General features: G+C 35.6%; 1 protein-coding gene across 3 annotated transcripts in view; it reads right to left on the bottom strand.

The window, feature by feature from the left end:
- Fam172a (family with sequence similarity 172 member A) overlaps nucleotides 1-25,730 on the bottom strand; it is a 365,442-nt gene that overhangs the window by 52,885 nt on the left and 286,827 nt on the right. Inside the window, exon 11 of one of the 3 annotated variants that reach the window (XM_048331056.1) lies at nucleotides 18,015-19,245. The exons of the other annotated variants lie outside the window; for them this stretch is intronic. Coding sequence (XP_048187013.1) covers nucleotides 19,235-19,245 — 11 coding nt within the window. The 3' untranslated portion in view covers nucleotides 18,015-19,234. Of the gene's footprint in view, nucleotides 1-18,014; nucleotides 19,246-25,730 lie in introns of those variants that run through there. 3 annotated transcript variants of the gene reach the window in all.

Consider the following 25,730-nt stretch of genomic DNA (forward strand, 5'->3'; position numbering starts at 1 on the left):
GTATATGATTATATGCAGGACTATATATATTAAACATATAGGAATGTTTGAATTCAGAGTTATTGAACAAAGGAACTGATGTAATGTTCTAAAAAAGGTACCTACTGTTTGTTTTTTTAATAGTAAAAATAAAGGATCCATGTTAACTGATTTTACTGTAAGGGAAACCAATTGAGATAACAGGTTCTGTGACTTAGATAGCCTCTAATTTCCACATAATGCCTGGAAGCTGATACACACTCCAAACAGAATTTTATACCTACCTTGCCTAATAGAATATGTCAAAGATAGTATCCAGGTTTATAACAAACATGAACAACAATCAAGATTGAAGAAACAAAAACATGATGTAGAAGAAAGAGGAGGCAGATTGGCAGATGGCAGAAACATAAAGGTATTATTTGAACAACAACACCCAAACCAGGTTTTTCCTCCTTACAATGTGGGCTGATAAAATAAACAGGGGCCAGGTATATAATTTAAGGCTTTTCCCCCCTTAGAAACTGCAAATAAATAATGATAAGACATCATAGTGTTCCTGATAATCTGTGACAATTCTAACACTGTCATTGAGGCCACCACTGGAGAAACCTGCACGTACTGAGCCCTGACCTACTGAGTCTTTTATCTGCGTGTGTACTCTCCACAGGCCAAGCAAATAAAGGCCAAATGATAATTTACACATGAATCAACTTTCTCTACAGCATGGGCACCAGAGACGTTTCTTTTCTCTGTTACTGAGAGAAAGGCAGCCAGGTCTAAGCTTGTCTCACTAGAAATCATACAAGTGAAATAGTGATTTGCAGGGAAATGGCAGATCAGGCAAAGGAAAGCTGTTCTGAATGCCTGATAGAAATGGCAGTCACAAAGGACTAGATGAATATTTAGTTTAAAAACAGGCCTGGCAGTAACAATGAGTCTTTATCCTATTCAAAATGGCTAGTGTTGTACACACTGAAAGAGAGATACAATCCTGATAGAAGATTACACAAGATACCTTGGTAGGTAGCTTTGAAGATTTCTTCGAATTCATTTGAATAAGTGCAGACCCATGAATCCTTTCCTCTAGGTTTTACTCAGGGCGCGTGGTTATCTCAAATGAATGACATGTAGAAGGTATATTGCTCACTTTAATGATGAGAAATCGGTCAGGATGATTTCTTTTTTTAAAGGCTCGATCTGGTTTCCCTTTATACCATGAAATGTATAAAAGGAAAACAATACTTTTTTCCTGTATTTTCCATCAAGCTAAAGTTCCTTAACTAGGTCAATTTTTATAATTTACCCAAAATACAAATTGCTATAGTCATTTTTTACATAAACACAAAATGAAAAATACTTGTTGTAGCTCATTTAACAGAGAAAAAGTGACATATTATTAAATTTCTAACTAATGGCATGTACCTAACAAAATCAATGAAATTGTTATAATTATTGGCTCAACAAAACTTGAATGTATAACTTCCATGTGTATTATGCAAAGAGCCATCATTCCTTACTGCAGCCATATAAAGTCGTTTTTTATTGGCTTGTCTCAGTTATACATGGCACATTTCATTGAATAAAATGATTTTTTAATCCTTTTATTACCCCTTCCATAGGTTTCTGTAGACCACATTCCATGTGCCTCAAGGAATTATTATCTTCCTACTGAGCAATGTATATCCCTAACTTCTTTGAAATTTTGTTCACAACTCACCATTCAGAAACCTCTCCTCTCGGGCTGTAGTCCAGATATGGTATTAGGAACAGAAGAGTGTCAGTAAATGCTACTGTGCATACATGGACTCCCAACACTTAAGGATAGACTAAGGTCTTTTAAATAATTTTATTCATGAATTGTAAATATAAGAAAGAAATGTGGTATAATTTGTGAATTGTAAAAAGAAATTCTGAATTTTTATTCCTTTGGACTCCTAAAATGCATTTGTAAGCTCCAGATCACAATCCATAGGCTGAGAAAATGCCAAAAATAATGAGCTAGAGTATTTAAGTCTTATCAGTTCTTGGTGATGAGTTGCATTTAGAAAAATTCTGGCAGTAGATAGGATTTTGGTATTCCTTAATGATTTCTCTTTACCTTTTACAGTATAATTTTCTTTAGTCCTTTGAAATGGCTCCCTTACTTCCGGCTTGCTTCCTTCTTTTATGCCCCCTTCCCTTTAAGCTGAAATTTCTTTTGGCACTACCTGCCTTCTTAATTACCCCATTGATTTCCATACTGCTGGCTGTTGAGTACTTTTACAACTCAAAATTACCATTTTTCTTAAACTGTAAGTTCCTAGTGGGTAGGAATCAGTTCTTTCTTGCTACATATCTACACCATATTTAGCCTTCAAAGTAGTGCTAACCTTTGACAGTATTCCCCAAAGATGTCTCTTGTTGAGAATGAATAAGAATGCATTTTAAAAGATAAACTGTAGCTTAATTTGTGCTATTCACTGTCCTATTAAATGAATGTACAAGCAAATTCCTATCAGTTTTGTACACTTAAAGGTAAGCCTCATGACTGCTACATGAGATGGTCTCAATGTCCCTCTCAGTGATCTCGAAGAGATAAAGTCTAAATAGCGAACAACAAAATTAGAATATTCATGATGTTATACTGATTTATATAAACTCTGATGAATAATCTCAATGATTAAATTTCTTTTACTGCTAATGTTTCTTTTTGCATGGGTAAGAAATTTACTCTAATTTGCAAGGCAATATAAAAATGCTATTTTATTTGTAAGGACTATGATTTATAAAAGCCAAGTGGGCTTTTATAAGAAAGATTACGTTAAGTCCACATAAACAAGGATAACAAAAGGGATGAGGACAGGGCCATGGCTGACACCTAAAACACCAAACACATGAGCAGGAAAGAAAATGAAAACTTGAATGCATTAAAATTATTGTATTAAGTAATATTTTGCCTTTTGAGGTTTTAGGAACAGGGGATAGCAGGAGTGTATAAACCTAGAGAGTCCTCAGCTTTTCCATATATTTTGATTTTTCTCTACTGCTACACTTGGATAGAATGCTTCTTATCAAAGCTTTCTCTCCTTGTCTTATCATTTATCCAGTTCCTTCCTTATTGATCACTAGACCATGAAAGAGACAATGGACAGCTTTACTAGAGTCAATATATTACGCTGCTATCACGTCTACTCAATCTACTGTGTCTGTCGATCTGCCATAGGGGAAACTAGTTAGACCTTTTATTTGATGTTCACAAAACCAAGCTGATAATTACAAACTTTTGAACAAGGATATTTGGAACTCTTTAAAGTACTTTCCAGAGTGTCTAAATAAAGTTGATGGAAATATACCTAAAAAGAAATCCTAATTTTGATTTTTGAAGTAATACCAGATTTTCCCATCCCAAATTTCAATTTTTCTTGAGGGTGTACATTGGACTATATGAAAATGAAAACTAGTCCATCAAAGCAGACAACATTGCTTCTTTGAGTTGTAACTAATGAATAAAATACCCCCCTCCACACTTATAAAGGCCTGAACAGAGACCAACTATGTTAGAAGGTACATACATGATGTTGACTGATTTTTATGAAACTCTGATAAACAATCTTAATGATTAAATTTCTTTTACTACTAATGTGTCTCTTTCCTTTGGTAAGAAATTTACTCTAATTTGTAATGTCTTCTCTTAAAGGGGTCAAAGTAAATATTAGAAAGGTGTAGTTTTTAGGCAGTTATATCCTAACCCTAAGGTAGTAAACTATTATATTAGTACTTTTTTGTTTTTTGGCCACTCCTGGGGCTTGAACTCAGGGCTTGGGTACTGTCCCTGGCTTCTTTTTGCTCAAGGACAGCACTCTCCCATTTGAGCCACAGCACTGCTTCAGCCTTTTTCTGTATATGTGGTGCTGAGGAATTGAACCCTGGGCTTCATGCATGCTAGGCAAGCACTCTACCACTAGGCCACATTCCCAGCCCTGTTTTAGTCCTTTTTCTTTTCCAAGTATTGAAGACCTAGTTAATATCTAGAAATAGACTCTATACTTAATGGATTAGGTGGCTTAATAAGAAAAATAAATCTATTTTCAAAGGGTCATTTAGCCATTAAAAAAAAGTGAAAGGAGTTCTTCAGTTTGTAAAGAAACCTTTTAAGGGATTTTTCTTTTACTACTTAAAAAAAAAAAGACAGTGTCTCCCATGTGGTTTTAGCTTGCTTTGAAGAACTTGGCAGTCTTCCTGCCTCAGCCTCCCGGATGCTGAGATTACCACGCCTCATAAGTTATAATTCCTAAAAACATAAGATATTACTAAAATTCTTTGAGAGAATCAAAGGAAGGAGAACTTGCCTCTCAAAATAAGTGTTAATTGTTATGTTGGGGGCTAATGAAAAACTTAACACACTGCAATGTCAAACTGCCAAATAATTGATGTGCACATTTCAGCAAAATCTGTGTTAGAAGCGGCTAGATACGAGGATGCATGTGGCCCTTGGTAGTGGTGATTTTGACATACTGATCACGCATGATTTAGAGCTTTATATTCCGGTAAAGAAACTTCTAGAGTCTATGAAACGTATACACGCTGATAAAGAGATTGCAAGGGCAGTACTGGTGACTGAACTCAGGTCTTGTGCAAGTGAGCCAAGACCTCTACCATTTCGGGCACACCTGCAGCCTGTTTTCCTTGGTTATTTTTGATGGAGGTTGTCATTTTATGCCAGGCCAGTTGCAATCATCCTACTTGTGTTTCCCAGTGTAGCTGTGGATGACAGGTATGCACTTAGACATTGTGCTCCATCATGCCCAGCTATTGATTGAGATGGAGACTCACAAACTTTTCTGCCTAAGTTGGTCTCAAACTTCCATCCCTTTATCTCTACCTGGTTATAGATAAAAAGAAAACTTAAAGTTTGCATTTGCACTTTTTAATCCTAAAACCTTTTTGACTGCTTTACTATTTACCTTAAATAAAAGATATATATATATATGTATATATATATGGATATGGCTAAATGCCAAAATTATGCTTGTGATTTTTCCTCCCAAAGAAGTTCTTCTTTTAGACTACCTTATCTTAGTACGTGATATCACTTAGATATTCAAGGCCAATATCTAGGATTCATCTTTCATCCTTCCTATCCTTCACTTCCCATATCTAAGTGATTATGTTGGACACTTCTTTCCAGCTCCACTGCTACCATCATAATCTCCTGCCTAGACTCTTAGCTTCTTAAGTGGCCAGCTGCTTATACTCTTGATTCCCCTACCAATCCATTTTCTCCCCATGAAGTAGATACTATTATCACTCTCCAGCTCAAGATCATTTCACAGTGTCCGACTAACTTAAAACAAAATAAATGAGGACTCCAGGTCTCCAGGATCTTGAATAGTATAGTCCTTGCCTGTATCTCCTCGCTCAACATACTTTTGGTGCTCTGGCATACTTTCTGGTCCTTGAACAAAGCAGTCCTTCCTCAGTAGACCTTGAGTAACTCTCTTGTTCCTCAAGGCTGAGGTTTAGCATCTCTCCAGGGCACAGACCATGGCTGTCAATTCCTCACAGAAATGGTCTTTATGACATTAAGCAGTAGACTACTGTGATGGTGATTTACCCAGGATCAATTCAAAGCATAATTTCTACATATAATGTAGAAATGTAGAAAAGGACAGACTTCCTTAAGGATTATGTCAGTTTTAGGATGAAGAATAAAAGGCAACGGTAATTGCTCACTACAAAATGTTGAAGAGTTCTAAATTAGTTTCATTTAAAATTGTGCTCTTTAAAATAATTCTCTAATTATTTTTCTTACTTGTGTTTTTGTAAAAGTGCTTTAGAAGAAGAAAGTGCTTTTCTCATAATTGATTAGATTGCCTCCCTCCAGGAGCACCCGGGATGCCACCAGTTCAGGATTTTCATTGTGATATACAAAATGCTGACACTGATTATATGCTAGGAAATGATGAATTGTTTTGCTCATTAGTATGGGCAGCATTATAAACCCTTAAAACCAGATATTTTGCATGGATTGTATCTGACAGGGCCCTAGTAATTTGAAATCTTCCAGAACCCTGGGAGAAACTAAATTAGTCTAATATATAATAGTAATAATAATATGTAATGTAACACTTATCTAATATAATCTAATATATTTTAGACTATTATACATGTATACATACTGTCATTCTAATGTATATCCGTATATGTGGACATCCTGTCATCATTACTGTTACACTGTTTCTGAGTAATGATTGTCAAGGGTGATTTACTATTAATTTTATAATTAACTAAAAAGCATTGAATGTAAGGAAGTTAAATAGAAGATCTAGTCTCAATTTTTTTTGAGATGTGAAGGGAAGAATATAGATAAAAATTCAAATGAAAGAGTTATTTGAGGTGATAAGTTGAACTAATGCAGAATTAAAATGTTACTTGAGAATTTGTTTTAAATGGCAAATAAATCTGGGTGGTGGTGGCTCACATTTGTCATCCTAGCTACTCAGGAGGCCGAGAGCTGTGGTTTGAGGGTCAAAGCCAGCCCAGGCAGGCAAGCCTGTGAGATTCCTAATCTCCAATTAACCACCAGAAAACTGAAAGTAAATGTGTGGGTCAAACTGATAGAGCACTAGCCTTGAGCAAAAGAGCATAGGGACAGCACCCAGGCCCTGAGTTCAAGCCCTAAGACTGGTCAAAAAATAAAATAAAATAAAGTAAAAAGGCAAAGTAAGTACTGATAATAAGTGTCCTTTAAAAAAGCACCTTAATATAAAGAATAAAGATACTTCTTGAACAATGTCACCCCCTTCCTCTCTCCCAGTTTTTCCCTCTCATCCCCACCTGCAAGTTTTATAGTTCATTTTTAACATAGTGTCCATTAAGTAGCATTGCTGCATTTGTTCACCCTTTGTTCCTACATTTCTGTGTCTCCCCTTACACTCCCAAAAGATAAAAATGAAAAAAACAGGACATAAAGACAACAAAAAACCATGTTTCTAACTGAAAGGGAATACCAAAATCGAGTGACACAGGGTAAAAAAGACAAATGACTACAAAAGCAATACTTGCAAAACTGTTTGGTGTAAATGAACTGAACAACTCATGGGGGGAGAGAGGGAAAGGGGGAGGAGGGGGGGGAATGAGGGAGGAGGCCACAAACAGTACAAGAAATGTATCCAATGCCTAATGTATGAAACTGTAACCTCTCTGTACATCAGTTTGACAATAAAAATAAAAAAAACCATGTTTCTATCACCTTTATAATAACAATAAATTTAAAAAAACTTTATATAGTTGGGCATCAGTAGCTTATGACTATAATCTTTGTTACTAAGGAGGCTGAGACCTGGATGAATTGGGTTAGAAGCCCAGCCTAGGCAGAAAAGTCTTCAAAGTTTCATCTTCAAGTCACGGAGATTTTTGGATTCGAGGCATAGGTCAAGTGGTAGATCATCAGCCATATGCAAGGAAGCTGGGCGAGAGTGCAAGGCCCTGAGTTCAATCCCCAGTACAGGTACTATCAATCAAATAAATAAATAGGAAAAATTCCATCTTAATAAACTAATTAAAAAATCTAGATTGTATGGCCATTGAAATAACTGTTCATGTATCCTTAAGCTTTAAGTGGTAGAAATAACAGCTTGAAAAAGGATAAGAGTAAATGACAGTAAGAATGGGAAGTATCTAATGGGAAGTGGTTAGCATTTGGTAGTGCAGAAAACACTGGCTAAGAAGGTCTAAAAGAAGGCTAGCTGATGAGACCTGTAAATGCTCAACTCTTCTCCCCATTCCCTTCCACAGGGTCTAAATCAAATATTGGGAGAATCATTCTCAATGATTACCATCAACGTAATATAACAGCTACATATGAAAAGTCAAACAAATCTTCCTAGATCTCAATTGAGCATGCCAGTGTTTATTACTTTTACAACGATGGCATTCAGAACGATAGATAAGAACTTAGGGTGTTCACATTCTCAAAAAAGCAGTCTCAGGGCTGGGGATATGGCCTAGTGGCAAGAGAGCTTGCCTTGTATACATGAGGCCCTGGGTTCGATTCCCCAGCACCACATATACAGAAAATGGCCAGAAGTGCCGCTGTGGCTCAAGTGGCAGAGTGCTAGCCTTGAGCGAGAAAAGAAGCCAGGGACAGTGCTCAGGCCCTGAGTCCAAGGCCCAGGACTGGCCAAAAAAAAAAAAAAAAGCAGTCTCAGAAATGCTCTTGCACTTTTTTGGTGCCTGTCCTGGGACTTGAACTCCTAGACTACATTACTGAGGTTATTTTTGCTCAAGGCTAGCATTCTACCACTTGAGTAAAAGGCATTTCTTAAGGTAATGAGGAAAGAAAGACAAAAATAATTAAGGTTGATGGACATGAATTACAGAACAACATTGTGCTTGAAGAAAATATAATTAGAAAACATTGTATTTACCCTTAACATAGGACTTATAAGTGTGACTATTTACTAATCTTTCAATAATTTAGAAAATTATAGCATGGTATCATCTGATTTGACTCTTTTAATTATATCACTACAAGTTAACATTTAACCATGAAAGTTCACTTCAGTTCCTTTCATTTCTATTTGGTTTATCTGAAGAAACCCAGCCAAATTACATGAAACCAAACCCAAACCATTTTGTTCACTAAAATAACTACGCACGTAACACAGTTGTCTATAGCTAATGAAATGAAATATAACTCTCTTCCAGTATCACCTCATAAAAGAAAAATTTCAGAATGAATAAGGTAATTTTTACTTTCTTCTAGTTCCATTATGTTTTTCTACTTTAAAATCTGGATTTATATATATAGGCAGTAAAATCTACATTTCAAGTTGTGGGGGAGTTTTAAATAAAATAATTTAAAATGGAATGTTTGAAGCAGCTCACTGACACACTGATGGTTTTGTTTTGAACACAATTTCCTCAAGATATTTTGTGTTCAGCATAAAATATTTAAAATGTCTCATTTCCAAGAGATCTGCTGGGAGTTCATGACAGATGTGTTATTTTTCTTTTTCTTTTTCTTTTTTTAAACAGCATTATTGTGTCTCATTAGCACTGATGATTTACCCGTGGCAGTATGAACTTTTTGAGAAGAAAGAATAGTAGACCAGCTTCTTTGGAAAAAAGAATAAACTGGGATAAGATGGAAAACAGAAACTAAAACAAAACCAAACCATGTGCTTTGTAGCAAATGCCCATAAGCTGTCCATAGGGAGTTCACTTATTTATGCATCACATATGATCAATTCAGTTGCCTTTAGTGTCAGAGGAAGCCTTAGTATAAAGCATTCTCTAGGTGTTAGTTTAGGTTTGTCATTATTTCCTATTTATAGACTTTGTCTGGTAAAAGAAGACAAATTACTCTAAGTAGGGTAAATGTGATTAAATGAGTCCTCTTAAGATAAGCAGTACATGGACAAGGGTCATTAGCACAAGTGACCTTTCTTTGCCCAAACTTAGCTTTTATTTAGTGGAAATGGAAATACAGCAAAACAACAATCACTTCCATCAAATACACCCACAAAAAAATGTATTCATTCCAATAGACATCTTTACCATTGCAGTGTTCGACTAACACACTGATAGTACCAACATTCGCACAATACACCAAGAACAATATTGAATAAGTAATTTCTCCAAATTATTTATCCTAAGGAGTCTAACTGGAAACCAAGATAAATAGTCATAATCAGACTTGTTCTAAGGTGTAGAATGTAAGTTTGTGGCTATCGGACAATCTGAATCAAACGAAAAGTTTATAAAGTTTCAATTAAAATATCCACACCCTTCCTATCACCTGATTGCAGCCCCATATGGCAAGGTCAGCCCTTTCAGTGAACAAACAGCTCAGTCGCCTCCAGTGTAGCTGTTATCTTCCTCAACAAGGGCAGACATTTGGCACAGCCTAAAGCTGGGGCATGAACCCTGGCTAAGCTTAAGACATTTATCTGACAGCATCAGCTGACACTCCACAAACACATTTGCTCTCCATGACCTCAGAGCATTTGTGATTAATCAAAAATGTATCTTGGATCTTGAGAACAAGCTACAAGCAGGCACACTGAAAAAAGAATATGCTCTCGATCTTGCTTATCGACTCAAGAGGTATATTGAATTTAGAAATAGCAAATAGAATAAAATGATCAATATGTTCTCACTTGCCCATGGAAGAGCAAACTTTATCCCTCAAGCAAAAGACATTGATCATGTAAATGTTTCAGAACTGCTTTCAAAGGAAAGGATGCAAAATGGACATGGCGGGCAAGCGGAGGTGGGGGTAGAAAGTAGAGTCTGTCAAAAAAAGTTTTACTTTAACTTAAAGAAAACCCCACAAAAACGACAGCTTGAAGACATAAAGCATTATGTATTGTACTTTAAAAAATATGTATTCAACTTAAAACCTTTTTTAGCAACATACTGCCAAATGTTCTTAATAAAACATTATAAAGGGAACTTTAAAACTTAATGAAGGAACATTATTTGTGCAGAGAAAACTCCCTGCTTTAATTTAAATGAACATAGTTATAATACATCCCCTATGCACTGTTTACAATTTATAATTTATGTCTCTTGGTTCAAACTTACTATTTATTTTCTGCAGTCATCTGCTAAGGAATATGATTACCATGTGAATATTATTCTGCTCCCCAACATAGTATAATTCAGTATATTTTTATTTGTACTTTTAACTTTCTGATCACAACATTGAACTCTAATTAAAGCAATGGGAAAGAGAAGCCATATGCCCCACCCTAGATACTATGAAAAATAACAATTATTAAAAAAATCTCTACAATTGAACTTATTAAATCTCATTCTTGCTGGAATACCCACTGGTTAGGTTACAGTTGTTCACAATCCTACAGCAGGATTGCTCCACTGAAGAAAAACTACATGTTCTGGTCCCTGTTGCTATGGCAAACAAACTTTCATAGCATGTGCTCACTCTATAAAATGGTGGTACTAATTAGAAGATATAAACTCATGCTGAGCCATGATATGAATTGGCTCTATGTATCTACAAAGCTCACAGCAGTACTAGATTTATACTGTTGTGGCTTTAAACTAACACTAAACAGAGAATTCAAGTTCTAAAAATGTATCCTAAGAAAGCAAAAAGAAATTGAGTTGAAAAAACAAAAGCAGAGCCCCTCATTTTTTGGGTTTCCTTCGAAAATGCTGCTTGTGCTCTTCGAGGTTGCCCACTACTTTCCTCCCATATGTTTACCTAACTTAAATTCTTCAAACATGAATTGCAAGTACCAGATAGCACAGCTGTATGTTTTGACATCCATGGTGAAAATGAGCAGAAAATCTAACTGTTCCATATCAAGAAGTATTTTTACTAGTGCTAATGTGCCTTAAATACCTTGTTCCACAGATGAGTGGCCTGGCACCTGCTGCATGAGAAATAGCCAATTACTGTTCAGTGTCTCTAATTTTCTGATTCAATTAGCATGCTTCAGAGCTTTCCAGTTTAATTGCAAACTACTTCACAGTTAGCTCTCTGATTAATCATTGCCCATCTGCAAGCCATCGGAAAACTTAGTGGAACAAATTTGTGTACTTTGGAATGCTGGGAGCTCAGCAAATCAAACTTGTTTTGGTATATAAAGCTTTAATTTTGTTTGCCCTTTTCAGCTGCACTTGTAAGAAGCTCTGTACTGATTAAACAGGAAGTCCGGACAATAATATGCTACATTATGCATATAATTACTGTAAATACAACCGAGATTGTAGAAACATCATTTAAGGTTAGGCACTAACATGAATGGAGAAGGGGGTCAAGAAAACACATTTGGAATCAATTTCTTTCCATTATGACCAAATACAAGTATCAAGGGGGAAAAAACGCTGCACGACACACTGTGATGTCATTACAGCACCTGTTTCCCTGCAGGCATTTTAAATTCTGGCTTTTCATGTATTCATAAAATCTTTCTTGTTATTTAATTAGTAGAGTACTAAGTTTTATAAGCTTTGTTTACAAAACATATATTAGGGATTTTAAAGCAAACTGCTACCACATTGTTATTCATTTTCTAAGCTCTCGCGCTGGCCTACTGAAAGTATGAATGATAGCAACAAAACCGTTTTAATTGAGTTTTGACTGGATTTTAGATATCTTAACCTACATTTTCTTTCCTTCCTTTTTGAACAATCAGTAATGGATTGCACATTTTGCACAGAAGGAACAAGGCTCTGTAATGGTACTCCTAAGTCCTTTCCAGTTAAGAGTTTTCTACCATACTTTTCCATAGTTCCTAAGTACATTTATGATATATGAGCTTTAATTTCCACAACTAAAACATAAGCTTCAGAAGAACAGGGACCATGTGTTTCTCTCATGTCTTTATCAGCAGGGCCTCCCTGAGAGCCTGCACATTTTCAGTGCCCAAGGAACATTTGCTGGATGGAGGAAATGAGAGCAGTATGGGATCTCAATTTTCCGTGTCATGTCACAGTGCCAGGCTGGCCACTGTCGCCTTCCTCTTGTAATCCTGACAGGAGGTAGACAGGAGGTAGACAGGAGGTAGTCACGTTATCTTATAAAGATGTTGACAAACATTAGCATCTCAGAAATATCTGGCTGAAAGAACAGTATGAAAAGAGGAGTGATCTGCTAATTATGATGACCTGGAATTATCTGCTGTCAACAGCAACAATAAACAGTAAATTAGCTCTATTTTTTATGAAGAGCTTTACCATATTATGGAAATGTCTAAGAGGTAAAAGTTAAAATCCAACTGAGAGTTGGAAAAATAATGTAAGAGTTGGAAACTTGTATAATGCAAAAAAATGTAAATATAGAGGGGTATTCAGTGGTTAGTGACTTTCTAACTCCCTTAGATACATGCGAATAGCTTATGTCCCCCTCCGTTAAGGGCTGTAAAGCTCAAGTGGGCTGACTTCAAGCTTCTCTGAACGTTGTAGGCAGCCAATGTAAGAAATGCTGAGAAGGCATAATGTGATCATAGCAGCTCAAGCAAGTGAGCAGGCATGTTGCCACATTCTGCCCACGAGCAGGAAAGCACGGCTGGAATCCCCACTAAGATCAAATTACAAAATAATCAAGCTCTGTGGCCAGGCAGGCACGAAAGGCTATTGTGAGGTCATGAGATAAATCAGGAAGCAGCCTGGGCAAAGAGGCCAGTCAAAAATAACATTTTTATACCACACTTACTGCAGGTTGTTTTTTTTTTTTTTTTTTTTAAATTCAACACAGGGCAAATGGCTTTACCTACACTGGCTCCTACAAATTGAGCCTTATGTATAGAGATAAGCAATTAAACCCTACACATCAAAGGAAAACAACAAGCTTTCCAAAATGGAATTTAGCCAAGGAGAGAACAAACTGGGCCTTTGGCCCTTTCCTGGGGTTCTCAGTCTTACCTCTACCTCTTACCCACTGTGTAGCCGAATGTTAACTGTATATCAGATAGTAACAATGAAACAACAGAGGGCACCAGTGAAAATGATGGCAAAGCACATTGAAAATGCTTGCAGACCCACTGTGTTTTGAGAGGATAGCACATCTTGGGCCAAGAGAATTGTTCCCAGAATTAATCCTATTATGCCAAAAGGAGTATATTCTTTGGGAAACTGGCTCTAACACAGCATCAAGCCGCAAACAATACTATTTACTGTACAGAGGACAGTTAACTTTGTATATGGGTCCCAAAGTTGTACTTCCTATTCGAATCACATTTTAGTTCCTGAGAAGTTTCAGTGTGATTTTGGGTGTTGTACTGATTATATAAGTCGACAAAAATAGGTATTTTGGTTGGTTTTTCATTAGATTTCAGAGGGCAATATCAGGCTTTTAAAGAACTGGTATTTGATAAACTTTGGCTGTGATAATGAAACTCAACCAGGGTAGGAGAATTCCAAAGATACAAAACAAAAAATAACCCAAATGCAGTGTGACTATGGTTTTTTGGCACAATAGTACCAGACATACTAACAATGGCAAATTATTTTGTAAACACTATAAATAGCTTCAAAGAAACACTTTGAAGTGGTCCAGTGTGAACTGAGGGTTATGTGTTAGTTTTTTACTTCTTGTTTGATAGACTGATACATTATTATCAGCAATGTTTTTCTTAGATGCACAAGCAATACAAACCTGGGTGCTAATGGTTTATGCCTATAATCTTAACTACTCAGGAGGCTGAGAACTGGAGGACTATGGTTGGAAGCCAGCCTGGGTAGAAAGGTTCTCAAAATTCAATCTCCAAAATAACCATCAAGGCAGGGTTCAAGTGATAGAGTGCTAGCTGAGCCAGCAAGCTGAGCCAGGAGGAAGCCCTGAGTTCAAAACCCCAATACCTAGGAGAAGAAAATAAAGCAATATGCTTACATGCACACTGTAAACTCAAAAATAAATGTCAACTTTTCAAAAGGTGAACTACAGGTGATTCTAAAGCTCTTAGCAATTTCCTTACAAATGAAAAAAGGCAGAAAGTCGCTGCTTTCTTTAGACACAGAAGCTTACAAGAGATAAGAAATTCAACAGCGACTGTACTCTAAAGCATATATTTTATTGATAATTTAAAATTATAATTAGTGTTCTTGGGACCAAAAACTACATAGAAAACGAAATATGCACATATGTATGAGATGTGAGATGCTGCTGCTGGGGAGAAATACCCTATTTTTATAGCAAAAAAAACCCCTACTGAAGTCTATCCTTTCATTTATATGTCTCATGTAAATTACACATAATTTTAAATCTTCAGCACATTGAAAATGGCCAGGTCTCATGGTATGTTTCCTTTATTATCTTCTTTTATCAGCTGGACAAGGCAGAGGAGCCAATCTGGAAATATTTAGGGATTAAAGTTACATACTTTGAATTGAATTAAGAAGTGACCAGTAGGTAAAAATTAGTTTTTATTTATGTAATCTGGCTAAAAAATATGATTTCTGTACTCTAAAAGCATTTTCTTATGCAGTAACACCACCAAAATAGCTTAAGTTTAAAATAGTGGATTTCCCATATGGTTAGTCCACAGTAAGATAAAGTTGTAAATGAGGGGACTATGTGAAGAAAACATAAGAAAGCCTTAAGGGCACATACAAAAATGTGGCATTACATGATTTCCATACACAATTTTATTCTCCAAAATTCAAACATTAAAAATTTAATATGTCACAATTGAAATCATATTTCACATCAAGTATTCCTGATTACATATTTATCTCAATTTAGAGCATCATGTGGGAGAGCAGTTAGTAAGAATCTAACCTTTGCATTTCTTGACTTTTTTGGGCTTGTGGTAACGTTGTATTTATAGAGACTCTACACTTTCAAATTTAAGTCTTGAAATGTCAGAAAAATCCCAAAGTTGAGATCTCACAGAAGGTGATTTTTAACAGTCCTTAAAAAGTAAAGACTTTATGATCTTCTGACAACTGGAGCTTTCAAGTTGAAAATTTTAGCCCTAATATTACATAAGCATACACACTGGTACATTTTTAAAGACTTGATCACCTTTGATGGGCCTGGAAAGGAGAGGAAAAGAAGAAAAGAGAAAAAAAGTTTTAAAGTTCAGAAATATTATACAAGTACAAATGTAACAAAAGTAAATATTTAAAAAGCTTGTATATTTAAATGTGGTCTCTCACTAGAATGTATTTCTAAATGTGAATAAACCATATGTAGTTTTTTTTATTATTTGTAGTAAAAAAAAGGAAGGAGATAATTCAATATTTTGGAGCTGGTACTTGGATGAGAACTAGAGTCCCAGAGAGTTTAAAGAACTTTCTCAAGCTCCTACTGGTAGTTAGTTTTAGAATTATATTTAAAAGATACCAAGTGTCTTGTCTTCAAATTTCTTTAGCACTCCGAGAGCAAAAGTTTATGTATATTCCTATATTTCATTTCTTCTTTAAGTAGCTGTACAAAGGAGTTGCCATTGACCAAAGTAGTTTATGAATACAGTGCAAATTGTTCACTGTCACCCCTTTCTACATTCTCACTGACCCCTTCCAACCCATTCCTTACTTATTTTAATCTTAGGTTACATATTTAATTTTTACTTCCCACCATCCCCTGCTGCTTTGCTGTGTGACCACAAGGAAGTCACAAACTAGTTTTCTCACTACTTTCAATTAAACCAGTGTTCCTCCAGCACCTCATGTCCACAGGATTTCGCTATAATAAAGATGGTGTAAGTAGGCTAATCTTATTCTTGGGTATTTTTATGGCTTAGGAAGGGAGAGAGGATTGATAAACAAATATTAAAAGTGCTACTTAATTTGAAAGCTGTTGAAGTGAAAGGTAATGTTTAGTCTTTGATTGCCAAGGTTATTGAGTCTGGACTAAATGATGTCATTGCCTCCTTTTATCAATCTTTTGTTTATTCTTGGATTACCTATGTATTTGATAAGACCAACATTTTTAGTGATATCAGTGGAACACAATTATGAGTTTGTGAATAGGTATACAATAAAATCTTAATTTTTTTTTTTTTTTAGTAATGAGGGTCCCAGGATTGTTAGGCAAATGATCTCTTATTTAAGTCACGTTGCCAGTCTTTTTGCTTTTAGTTTGATTTTCAAATAGATTTCTTCCCCCCCCAGGCGAGGCCTCAGACCTCAATCCTTCTATTTTTTTGCTTTCTGCGTCTCTATGATTATAGGCATGCCAGGGCCATGTCTGGCTTATTTTATAGAGGGAGTCTCATTAACTTTTTTCCTAGATAGTTTTGAATATAAATCGTCCTATATCTGCCTCATGAGTTGCTGAATCACTATGCTGTTGCAAAGCTTTTCATATTCAAATCATAGTAACAATTTTGTGAAATGACAGGTTTCTTTGCTTTAGGCTTAAAGTTTGTTTTTAATTATCTTTAAGTAGTTGTCAATGCAACATGTCAGTCTCTGGGTACAACTAATCTCAACCAATGTCATTTCTTCAATCATTCTGGTATAAGCTTTAAATGTGTTAATGTGCAATTTAACACCAAAAAGAGATTTAAGATGCAACGCTTTCTTTGTTTTAATCCAGAAAAAGAAAATTTTCCAATGAGAAATTTTTACTACTATCTCTAGGTCCCATAGGTATTATTCCAATTACTAGAGTTTGGTAAACATTAGCCACGAAGTCCTCTAGTATTCTCCTAAGTGGTCTTCTTCACCAACCCATCTGTCACCGACTATACATGCACTGGCTAGTTAATCCACTTAAAATACTCTCTTCATCCTATTTGGATCCCACTACTTTTCTTTGCCTAGAAATCCCTTCTCTCAACAAAACGACATATTCCTTCTCTGAAAAAAAATATTTCAGGCTAGATCATAAGGAATGAACGTAGTATGTAGCTTCTAAATTACCTGGAACACAGTTTATAAAATTGTTACACTGTTACCTATTAATGATCAGCATCATCTTCATCATCATCATTTTTATTTCAGAGTACTGGGATTTAAACTCAGGGTCTGGCCCTTACTCAGATGGTTCTAACATTTGAGCCACATCTCTAGGGCAGCTTTCTTCTGCTTATTTTGGAGATGGAGTTTAGGAGACTTTTTGCTTGAGCTGGCTTCAAACAGAGGTACTCCAGATCTCAGCTTTCTGAGTAGCTAGGATTACAAGGGGAGCCCCTGGAGACTGCCTGGCTTTTATAGATACATTTAACTTATGTATTATGAGTTTATATGTTGTATAAGTCCACTCTGGCTAGACACAGGCCTTGCATCCCAGAATTTAAATGTGTTCTTATACTTATCGACATCATTTTCAATTATCAGAATGGTGACCCATGAATAGCAAAGTAAAAACTGGAAGAAAAAAATAAAAGATTTTAAGAGGACATTAAAGTTCATTCATTTGTACACTAAATACAAAGTGGTTTATGAAAATATTAATTAAATTTTGCAAGAGTCAGATTTTAAGTGCTTAGTCAAGAGCTTCCAAATTTATTATACATTATAACTGAGCTATTTGTAAAACAGTGAAACTATTATTTGATGTTAAAACATTCTTAAGTAACTTCAGCTTGTTAAAAATTAAATAAATACTTTTAGTTCCAAGGAAGAAAATAAGACCGATCTAGTTACAAATATTTTAAATAGTATATGTCATAGTTAATAAATTGATCAGACAAAACTGCAAAGTACTTCATAGTTTACTTTTGTTGTTTGTTTTTGTCTATTTGCAGAGCTGGGGATGAAATACAGGGCCCTGAGCATGGTAGGAAGGTAGGTGCACTACCGCTGAGCCAATGATTTGATTCTTAATTTTAGGGTGTAGTGAAACACAATTTAAAATATACTCTACACATTTGATTTTGCCCCACTGAAAAATGTTGCAGTGATATTTTAATCTTGAAATTTAGATACAGACTAACTTCAGATAACATGAGACCTAATGGCTTTGTTCCATTTTTAGATATAAAATGTTTCACTTACTAAGTGGGTACTCAAAAGGGGTGGGAGGGGTTAAGCGGAAAGAGGGATATGAATGAAGAAGGGAAGAGGGGGAAATGCAGGTAAGAATCCAAAGTATATCTTGTAAAATTAGGAAGGCAGGGGAGCGGAGTGAGGGGCGAGCCTGTAGAAAGTGGTGACACTGATCAACATATAATGTATTCAGAAACTGCTTTGTTAAATGGCAAATTCTTTGTACAATTTTTAATTTAAAGGTAAGGAATTAAAAAATGAAACGTCTCACCTTGTAATTAAAAGACATAACTCTTACATAAATTTTGATTGGATTATAAGTATTTTCTAAAGGAAGATATAAAATTTGTACCATAGATGAAAATGAACTCCTTTAAGACATAAAAATAACAGGCCTTCCCTGAATATGCAGTATTTATTTTGAACACATTGTGTTATATTCAATAGGTTAGTAGTATTGGTGAATATTATTGTGTTAATTATGTCTAGTATTTATATCACTTGTATATATTTTCTTCATTTGAGGCTTTAGAAAGCAGGAGCCATGACACAGCAATGGCTACTATCAAAGTCGATTACTAAAACTCATGATTTAGGACTGTGCCCGACCCACAGAAGACACTCAATGAATATTTGTTAAATAAATGAATTGCTAGAAGCTATGCTCCATGGGGGAAAAATAAATGTAGTTGACATTTTATTAATTAGGAATCTGTCTTCAGACAATTGTTAATCTTAAATGTTTTCATTTTCCTGTATATATCTCAATTAATTATTTTCTGCCTCTACTGTTTTTCAGATTGAAAAGATTTAAAACTTGTAAGATATCCTCAAACCTTTATCCTCTTCATCATGCCATCTTCTACAAATGTACTAAGAAAAAAAGAACTGCAAGTTCCAGAAGGTGATTCTGTAAATCAGTGGATTAATTCATTCGCTGAAGGATAACCAGACTACTTATTTAAAAATGCTCATTCCTGGGGCTGGGAATATGGCCTAGTGGCAAGAGTGCTTGCCTCCTACACATGAAGCTCTCGGTTCCATTCCCCAGCACCACATATATGGAAAACGGCCAGAAGGGGCGCTGTGGCTCAGGTGGTAGAGTGCTAACCTTGAGTGGGAAGAAGCCAGGGAAGGTGCTCAGGCCCTGAGTCCAAGGCCCAGGACTGGCCAAAAAAAAAAAAAAAAAAATGCTCATTCCTGAGGCCACCGGATTTCCTGCTCCAGTGCATGAGCACTTAAGTCAGGAAGAGAGAGAAGAATAAACAGTATTTTCATTTTATTTAAATCTGACTTCTTTTTCATTTCTTCTCTCCTTTGCTTCCTTATACTTCCCCAGGCTTGTATATAAGGCTCTACCTTGTATCTTGAATACATGTCTAACTTTTTTTTGGGGGGGGGGGTCTAGGAACAGCTCAAAGTGAAGCACCTTGGTCAATTTTTATCTTGGAGCAAGGTTGTTGAAATTCCAAATGTTAAACTTGAAGAAAGGAATACTGAAAATGAGTATAAGTCATCTTTCTTTAACAACATAATACTTAGCATAATGTGTTGAGTGTTAAGAATGAGCTAAGTGCTTTCTGTATATTATTAGCTATTTTACACATTAAAAAGCCAAATCATGATTATTTTGCTACAAGCAACTTTAGATATGTCTTGTTCTAATTCCTATTTTTGATTTCTCATAAACTCTGTCTTTATATTATTTAGTAATTGAGAGTAGTCACTTAAGGATAAAGGTTGCTAAAGATCAAGATGGTCAAAGGATGCTTCTCTTCTCTCTATCCAAGTTCAAACACTATCTTGGCAGTCTTCAGCACCCAAATAAAGAGTGGATCTAGTATTCTGACAATTTTTGATATCCAGTGATCTTTTCTTCTCCCCCATTCAACCTTGATGTTTTACTCTGTACACTATAGTACGCTTCTGAAATAATTCAGACATCTTCAAATTTGACCATACCATTCTCTCTACTTAATTATCTAACAACAAAATAAGACTTAAAAAAGACTTACGTGGCTTCTATACCATTTCCTTTCCCTATAAAAGCCTCCCCCACCTTTGTTTTGTTTTGACTGCTTTACCTAACTGCTTGGATTCCTTGGTCCATATGCTATTGTGTTTTCTAATCTGCTGTGTCTTATTGTTCATTTAAGGCACTTACCTGAAAAACCCCAATGTTGGATGAATGTAGCTGACAGGTAATTGCCTTTGCTAATAGATTGCTGCCCTATGTAAAAATCATTGTTTACCATAAGTCAGCCCTCCACATTGTTCAACCACTGTAGTGTGAAATCCTAAGTAACTATCCAGATATTATGGTTTAAAAGTTTAAAAAGTCCATAAAGGTACTAAAAGAAAATTAAAGGTAATAAATGTGTATTTGTGGGGTGAAACTTGAGTCAAGACAAGACCAGACTGTAGCAAAACATTTATATTTTTGGCTACATAAAAATAAAAAACTTCTTTCTACATGGAAGAAAAAATTCTCATTAATCAGAATGAAAAAAATGAAAGGACAACCGGGTAAAAGTATAGTGTATACAATTAGGATCATTAGCGATCATTTACACAGGATTCCTTGTAGTCAATAAGGAGATGACAAAGGCTCAATAGATAAACAAAGACCTGGTAATTTATGAGATAAATGTGACAATCTTATTTCCAATAAGAACAAATTGTGAAGACCTAGTCTTTCATCTAAACCATCCATTCCCTAGAAAAATCAGATTATCCTCACTTCAGTATCTTTCAAACTATGTAATCTCATTTATGGCTCTTGGATGGCTTTGCTCTGCAAAATCAACCACGTGCTTCCAGCGGAAAGCATCCTAAAGATTTAGTAATTTTAGGACAGGCCAAGAGAGACTGAATATTTAAATAACTGAAAAAGAACATGGATTTTGAATGTCAAGAGGTTAGTCTTAATTCTCCATATCTTTTTCATCAATCTCTCCAACGCCTAATGTTCTCAGGCCTACCACAGCAATGTCTCACAGGCCTGCTCCCCACATGAAATCTTGTCTCAACTTCCCACGAAAGCCTCCCCATTCTCTGTCCCATTCTTTTGGATACCAACTGTCCCATTTGAAGAAAAAAATTAAAGTTGACACTTAGGGCCGAGCTTCACAGATTCTCTGCCAGGGCATCTCTGGATTCTACTACCTCTCCTTACTTCCCTCTCACTGTCAGCATTCAAGCCTCATTACCATTTTTAGTGACTATGAGAATCATCTTTTAACTGCAGTTACCCTATCTTCTGCCTTTCTTCCTCAATAAACTTCACTCAGAGCAGGTAGATCAATTTTTCAGATATGTCATTTTCTCACTTAAAAACCTTTTCACCTTTGAGCCTAAAAATATATGGTTGCATACACTTACACTTAACCTATAACTTTTATTTTCATCATTCTCCTCTCATATCGGCTTGTCCACTGTGCTATTAAAAATGTTGATTTCATATACCTTATACTTTTAGTCTTGTTCTTTCTGACAATCCTAGTTGATATATTCTCATTCCTATTTGTGAATCTTCCTCTCCTCATTCTTGTTAGATCATATGACTACATAGTATAATGTCTTCACATTTTTTAAATTACTTATCTCCATAGTTTTCTTGGAATCTTGTTCACTTGTGCTTGAATCATTGTACTATTGTGTTGATGGGAATGTTATTGATTCAGTTTGTTCCTTAGAGAGACGAATATGGAGAACTGGTGAGGGAATTAAAAAAAAACAACCACCACAGTGTGTGTCATGGTCATAGATAGTTATTTTCCTGTAACCATCTTACTTAAAAAACAAATTTACATTCAAAATATGGAAGGGAAAGGAGTAGGGAGACAGCAAAGAGTAATAGAAGGGGTGCATATGATGATGGTACATGAATAGAAATATCATAAGGAAATCTCTTACTTTGTGCAATTAAAAAAAGACAAGTTTAGGGGATATTTTTGCCATGGTAAGTAAAAGGTTAATCCACGCATGTATTTTCTCACTTTCGTAGTTTGTACTTACCTTTGTATCTATTCCTTTCCCAAGTATAAGTATGAATTAGTTCCATCTCAATCGGCCTAATAACTACAAGTTTTGCTGGAAGTGGTGGTGCTTATCTTTAGTCCCAATCACAAGAAGGCTGATGGAGGCCAGGCATTTGAAGCCAGCCTGGGCAATGTACGAAGACTCTTTCAAACAAATAAATGAATTAATAAATAAACTAATTAACTAACTATAAAAACAACAAAATAACCAGTTCTTTCAGTTGTTCTTCCCCTTGGTTTGCAGACTTTCTCTAGTTCTTGTCTGTATGAACACTTGGGAGTTAGCTTGTTTTCATTTTCCAGCATTTGGCTTTTCTGAATCATCCTAGTAACTTATCTTCTTTCTTTATTTAAATTTTCTTATTAACATAAGCTTACTAAGGAAATTTTATTATATCATTAGTTAAAAAGTTACAGAGGTCTAGAAACAGTAAGCAAAGTGAAAATTTTTCTTCATATGTAGCATTAAAGCTTTCATAAAAAAAATACGTTGCTTCCCACCCAATGCTTCTCCACTTCTATATTTCTTGTTTAATTTTGTGTTATATGACCTCATGAAATTCAAACAACTAAATATCCAAGTGATAGCATAATTATAATTAAAATTAGCAAAATAATGTAGGGAATTAATTTATAAATAATGTTGTTTCTTACACATTAGCACAGCACATTTCCTGTGCTGGTACTGGTGCAATGTAACATTTTGTGTTTGACATGTAAAAAAATAAAGCTTTTTATTGAAATATAAATTCCTACTAAGGGCTGGGAATATGGCTTAGTGGTAGAGTGCTTTCCTTGCATGCACGAAGTGCTGGGTTCAATTTCTCAGCACCATATAAAAAGAAAAAAGCCAGAAGTGTCTCTGTGACTCAAGAGATAGCCTTGAGCAAAAAGAAGCCAGGGACAGTGCTCAGGCCCTGAGTCCAAGCCCCAGGACTGGTAAAAAAAATAATAAATAAAATAAAAAATCCTACTAAGCTGTTGGATGGAAGGGCTTAATATAGATATTTGAATTATTTTTAATCAAAACCTTATAGAGGTTTTATATTGATACTCTATGGATAGTATCTGCATATTTAAGGAAGTAGTTCATTTTGGAGTTTAAACTTTGTTTTTAAGCCTCTAATACTAAGGACCCACATACCTTTTTATAGATTTAATCTCAAACACATCTCATTTTATGAAGTAATTCTCAATACATTAAACAGAAGGACTCATGGAGGAATATTTTGTCAAGAAAGAGTTTCAGAATTTGAAGGCTGGGGTAAAGGGATCAAAGAGGCCAAAGTAACTGCCCTTAATATAAAAAACACATACAATCAACCTCAAGACAGAGCCACTAAAGTTTCTTTTTTCTAATTCTTTGTTGATTATTCTTTACTTGTTTCCACTTGTAATCTAACTGGTGGCTCTAAAACACTGAAATAATTAATTAATTCGAGAGACAATTAAAATATCCGCCTACTGTGTGGTATCCACAGTTCTTGGTGCTTAGTGTGAATCAGGGAACAAAACCAACAAAGCATGTATTCCACTGGGATGCAGGAGAGGCCAACAGCATATCATAAAACCAACACTAAAAATACTGGTGAGGATGCCATAAAGTGCTGTGGAAGAATAGAACAGAAACAAGTATGCAATTTAGAATTAGGTAGTTTAGAATTAGTAGAATTAGGGTAGGAATAATCGAGAAAGTGATATTTGATCAAAGATCCATAAAGTGGAAGCTGTGTCTATCTAAAAGTAGAACAATCTAGGCCTAGAGTGGAAAAGTTGGAATTAATCATTGAAGTCCATCTTTGTTTATAGAAAGAATGCTAATATAGTCAAAGTAAAACTCTAATTTTGAATACATTCATATTTGTGATTTTTTTATATAATCAATTTAACATTGATCTAATAAAGAATTACATAGAGTTTTCACAATGTAGGCCAGGCTAAGCTTTGAACTTGACATCCTCGGGCTTCAGCCTATAATTAGGTACATGCCAAAGCACCTGACTTTCCAATACTGAGTACAAACTAGGTGCTAGGTAATGACAATAAGACAAACATGGTTTTTGTCCCCATTAGGCTTACAGTTTAATGGAGGCAGAAGACAAAAGTAAGTAGATACTGTACAATATACTATGGTAAGGTATTGGGACACCAGAGCAGAGTAGAAACCCTCCCTGATTACAGAAGACTGGATTTTTAGAGGGAAAGTTAGAAATCAATCTTTCATTTCTGCTTCTAATAGTATAAATACCAGAACAGAGTGTTCATAGAACCAAATAACAAATGGTGCACATCACAAAATTGCAGTGAAAGAATGGAAGTTTAGAGAAGTTAGGGAAGTTGTCCAAGCTCACTGAAATAAGAAGTGAGAGAATGATATAAATTCAGCTAATATGGCTCCAGGACCTGTACTCTTACCTACATTCTTAGACATGTTCTCTGGACCACACACACACACACACACACACACACACACACACATACACACACACACACGTGAATAAAAACTTCCACGGTAGAGTGGGGGGTGGCTCAGGCTTACTATAATCCTACTTATTCAGGAGGCTGAGACCTGAGGATTGCAGTTCAAAGCCAGCCTGTGCAAGAAAGTCCATTATACACTTATCCCCAATTGATCATAAAAAAACCTAGAAATGGAGTTGTGGCTCAAGTGGTAGAGCACTAGCCTTTGAACAAGAAATCTCAGGGACAGTGCCCAGATGCTGAGTTTAAATACCAAGATTAGTGTGCGCATGCACCCCGCCCCCCAACACCACTCTCAAACACCCCTCCATCTGTTTCCCAGCTGCTGATAGGTAAAGTATGGCATAGGCAGTCTGCATAGTTTGCATGTAGAATACCTTTTATCAGTATGATATAGAATGTAGAAAGTCTGTGTTCACAACTAAAATTAATCTTCCTCATATTATGGGGTGAACTTCTGGCCTTGGTGTTCACCAATCAGTACAAGGATTGCACTAGGAGCAACTCATTGGATGTTTCTCTTCCCACAGTCTTCTACTACTCTCAACAAATGAAGTACTATCTCCCTATGACTGCTGCCTATTGACTACATGAGCTTTTTCCAAATGTACAGTGTCCATAATTAAATGTTTAGTACCTCTCCTGTTCTGGAGCTTCAGGTCTCTTTTCAGATGCTATCTTCATAGACAGATGTTAGCATGATGTTTGCCGAGACTGTCAGTAAAGACAAGGATGTTCTGAATCAAGTTTCAAGTTTTATGATGTTCTCCAAGCTATCAGAAAATTGTCAGATGGCAAACATCATGAGTGAAAATGGCACTAGTGGCATAGGTGAAC

This window comes from Perognathus longimembris, chromosome 22 (assembly GCF_023159225.1).
Source record: "Perognathus longimembris pacificus isolate PPM17 chromosome 22, ASM2315922v1, whole genome shotgun sequence".
NCBI lineage: Eukaryota > Metazoa > Chordata > Mammalia > Rodentia > Heteromyidae > Perognathus > Perognathus longimembris.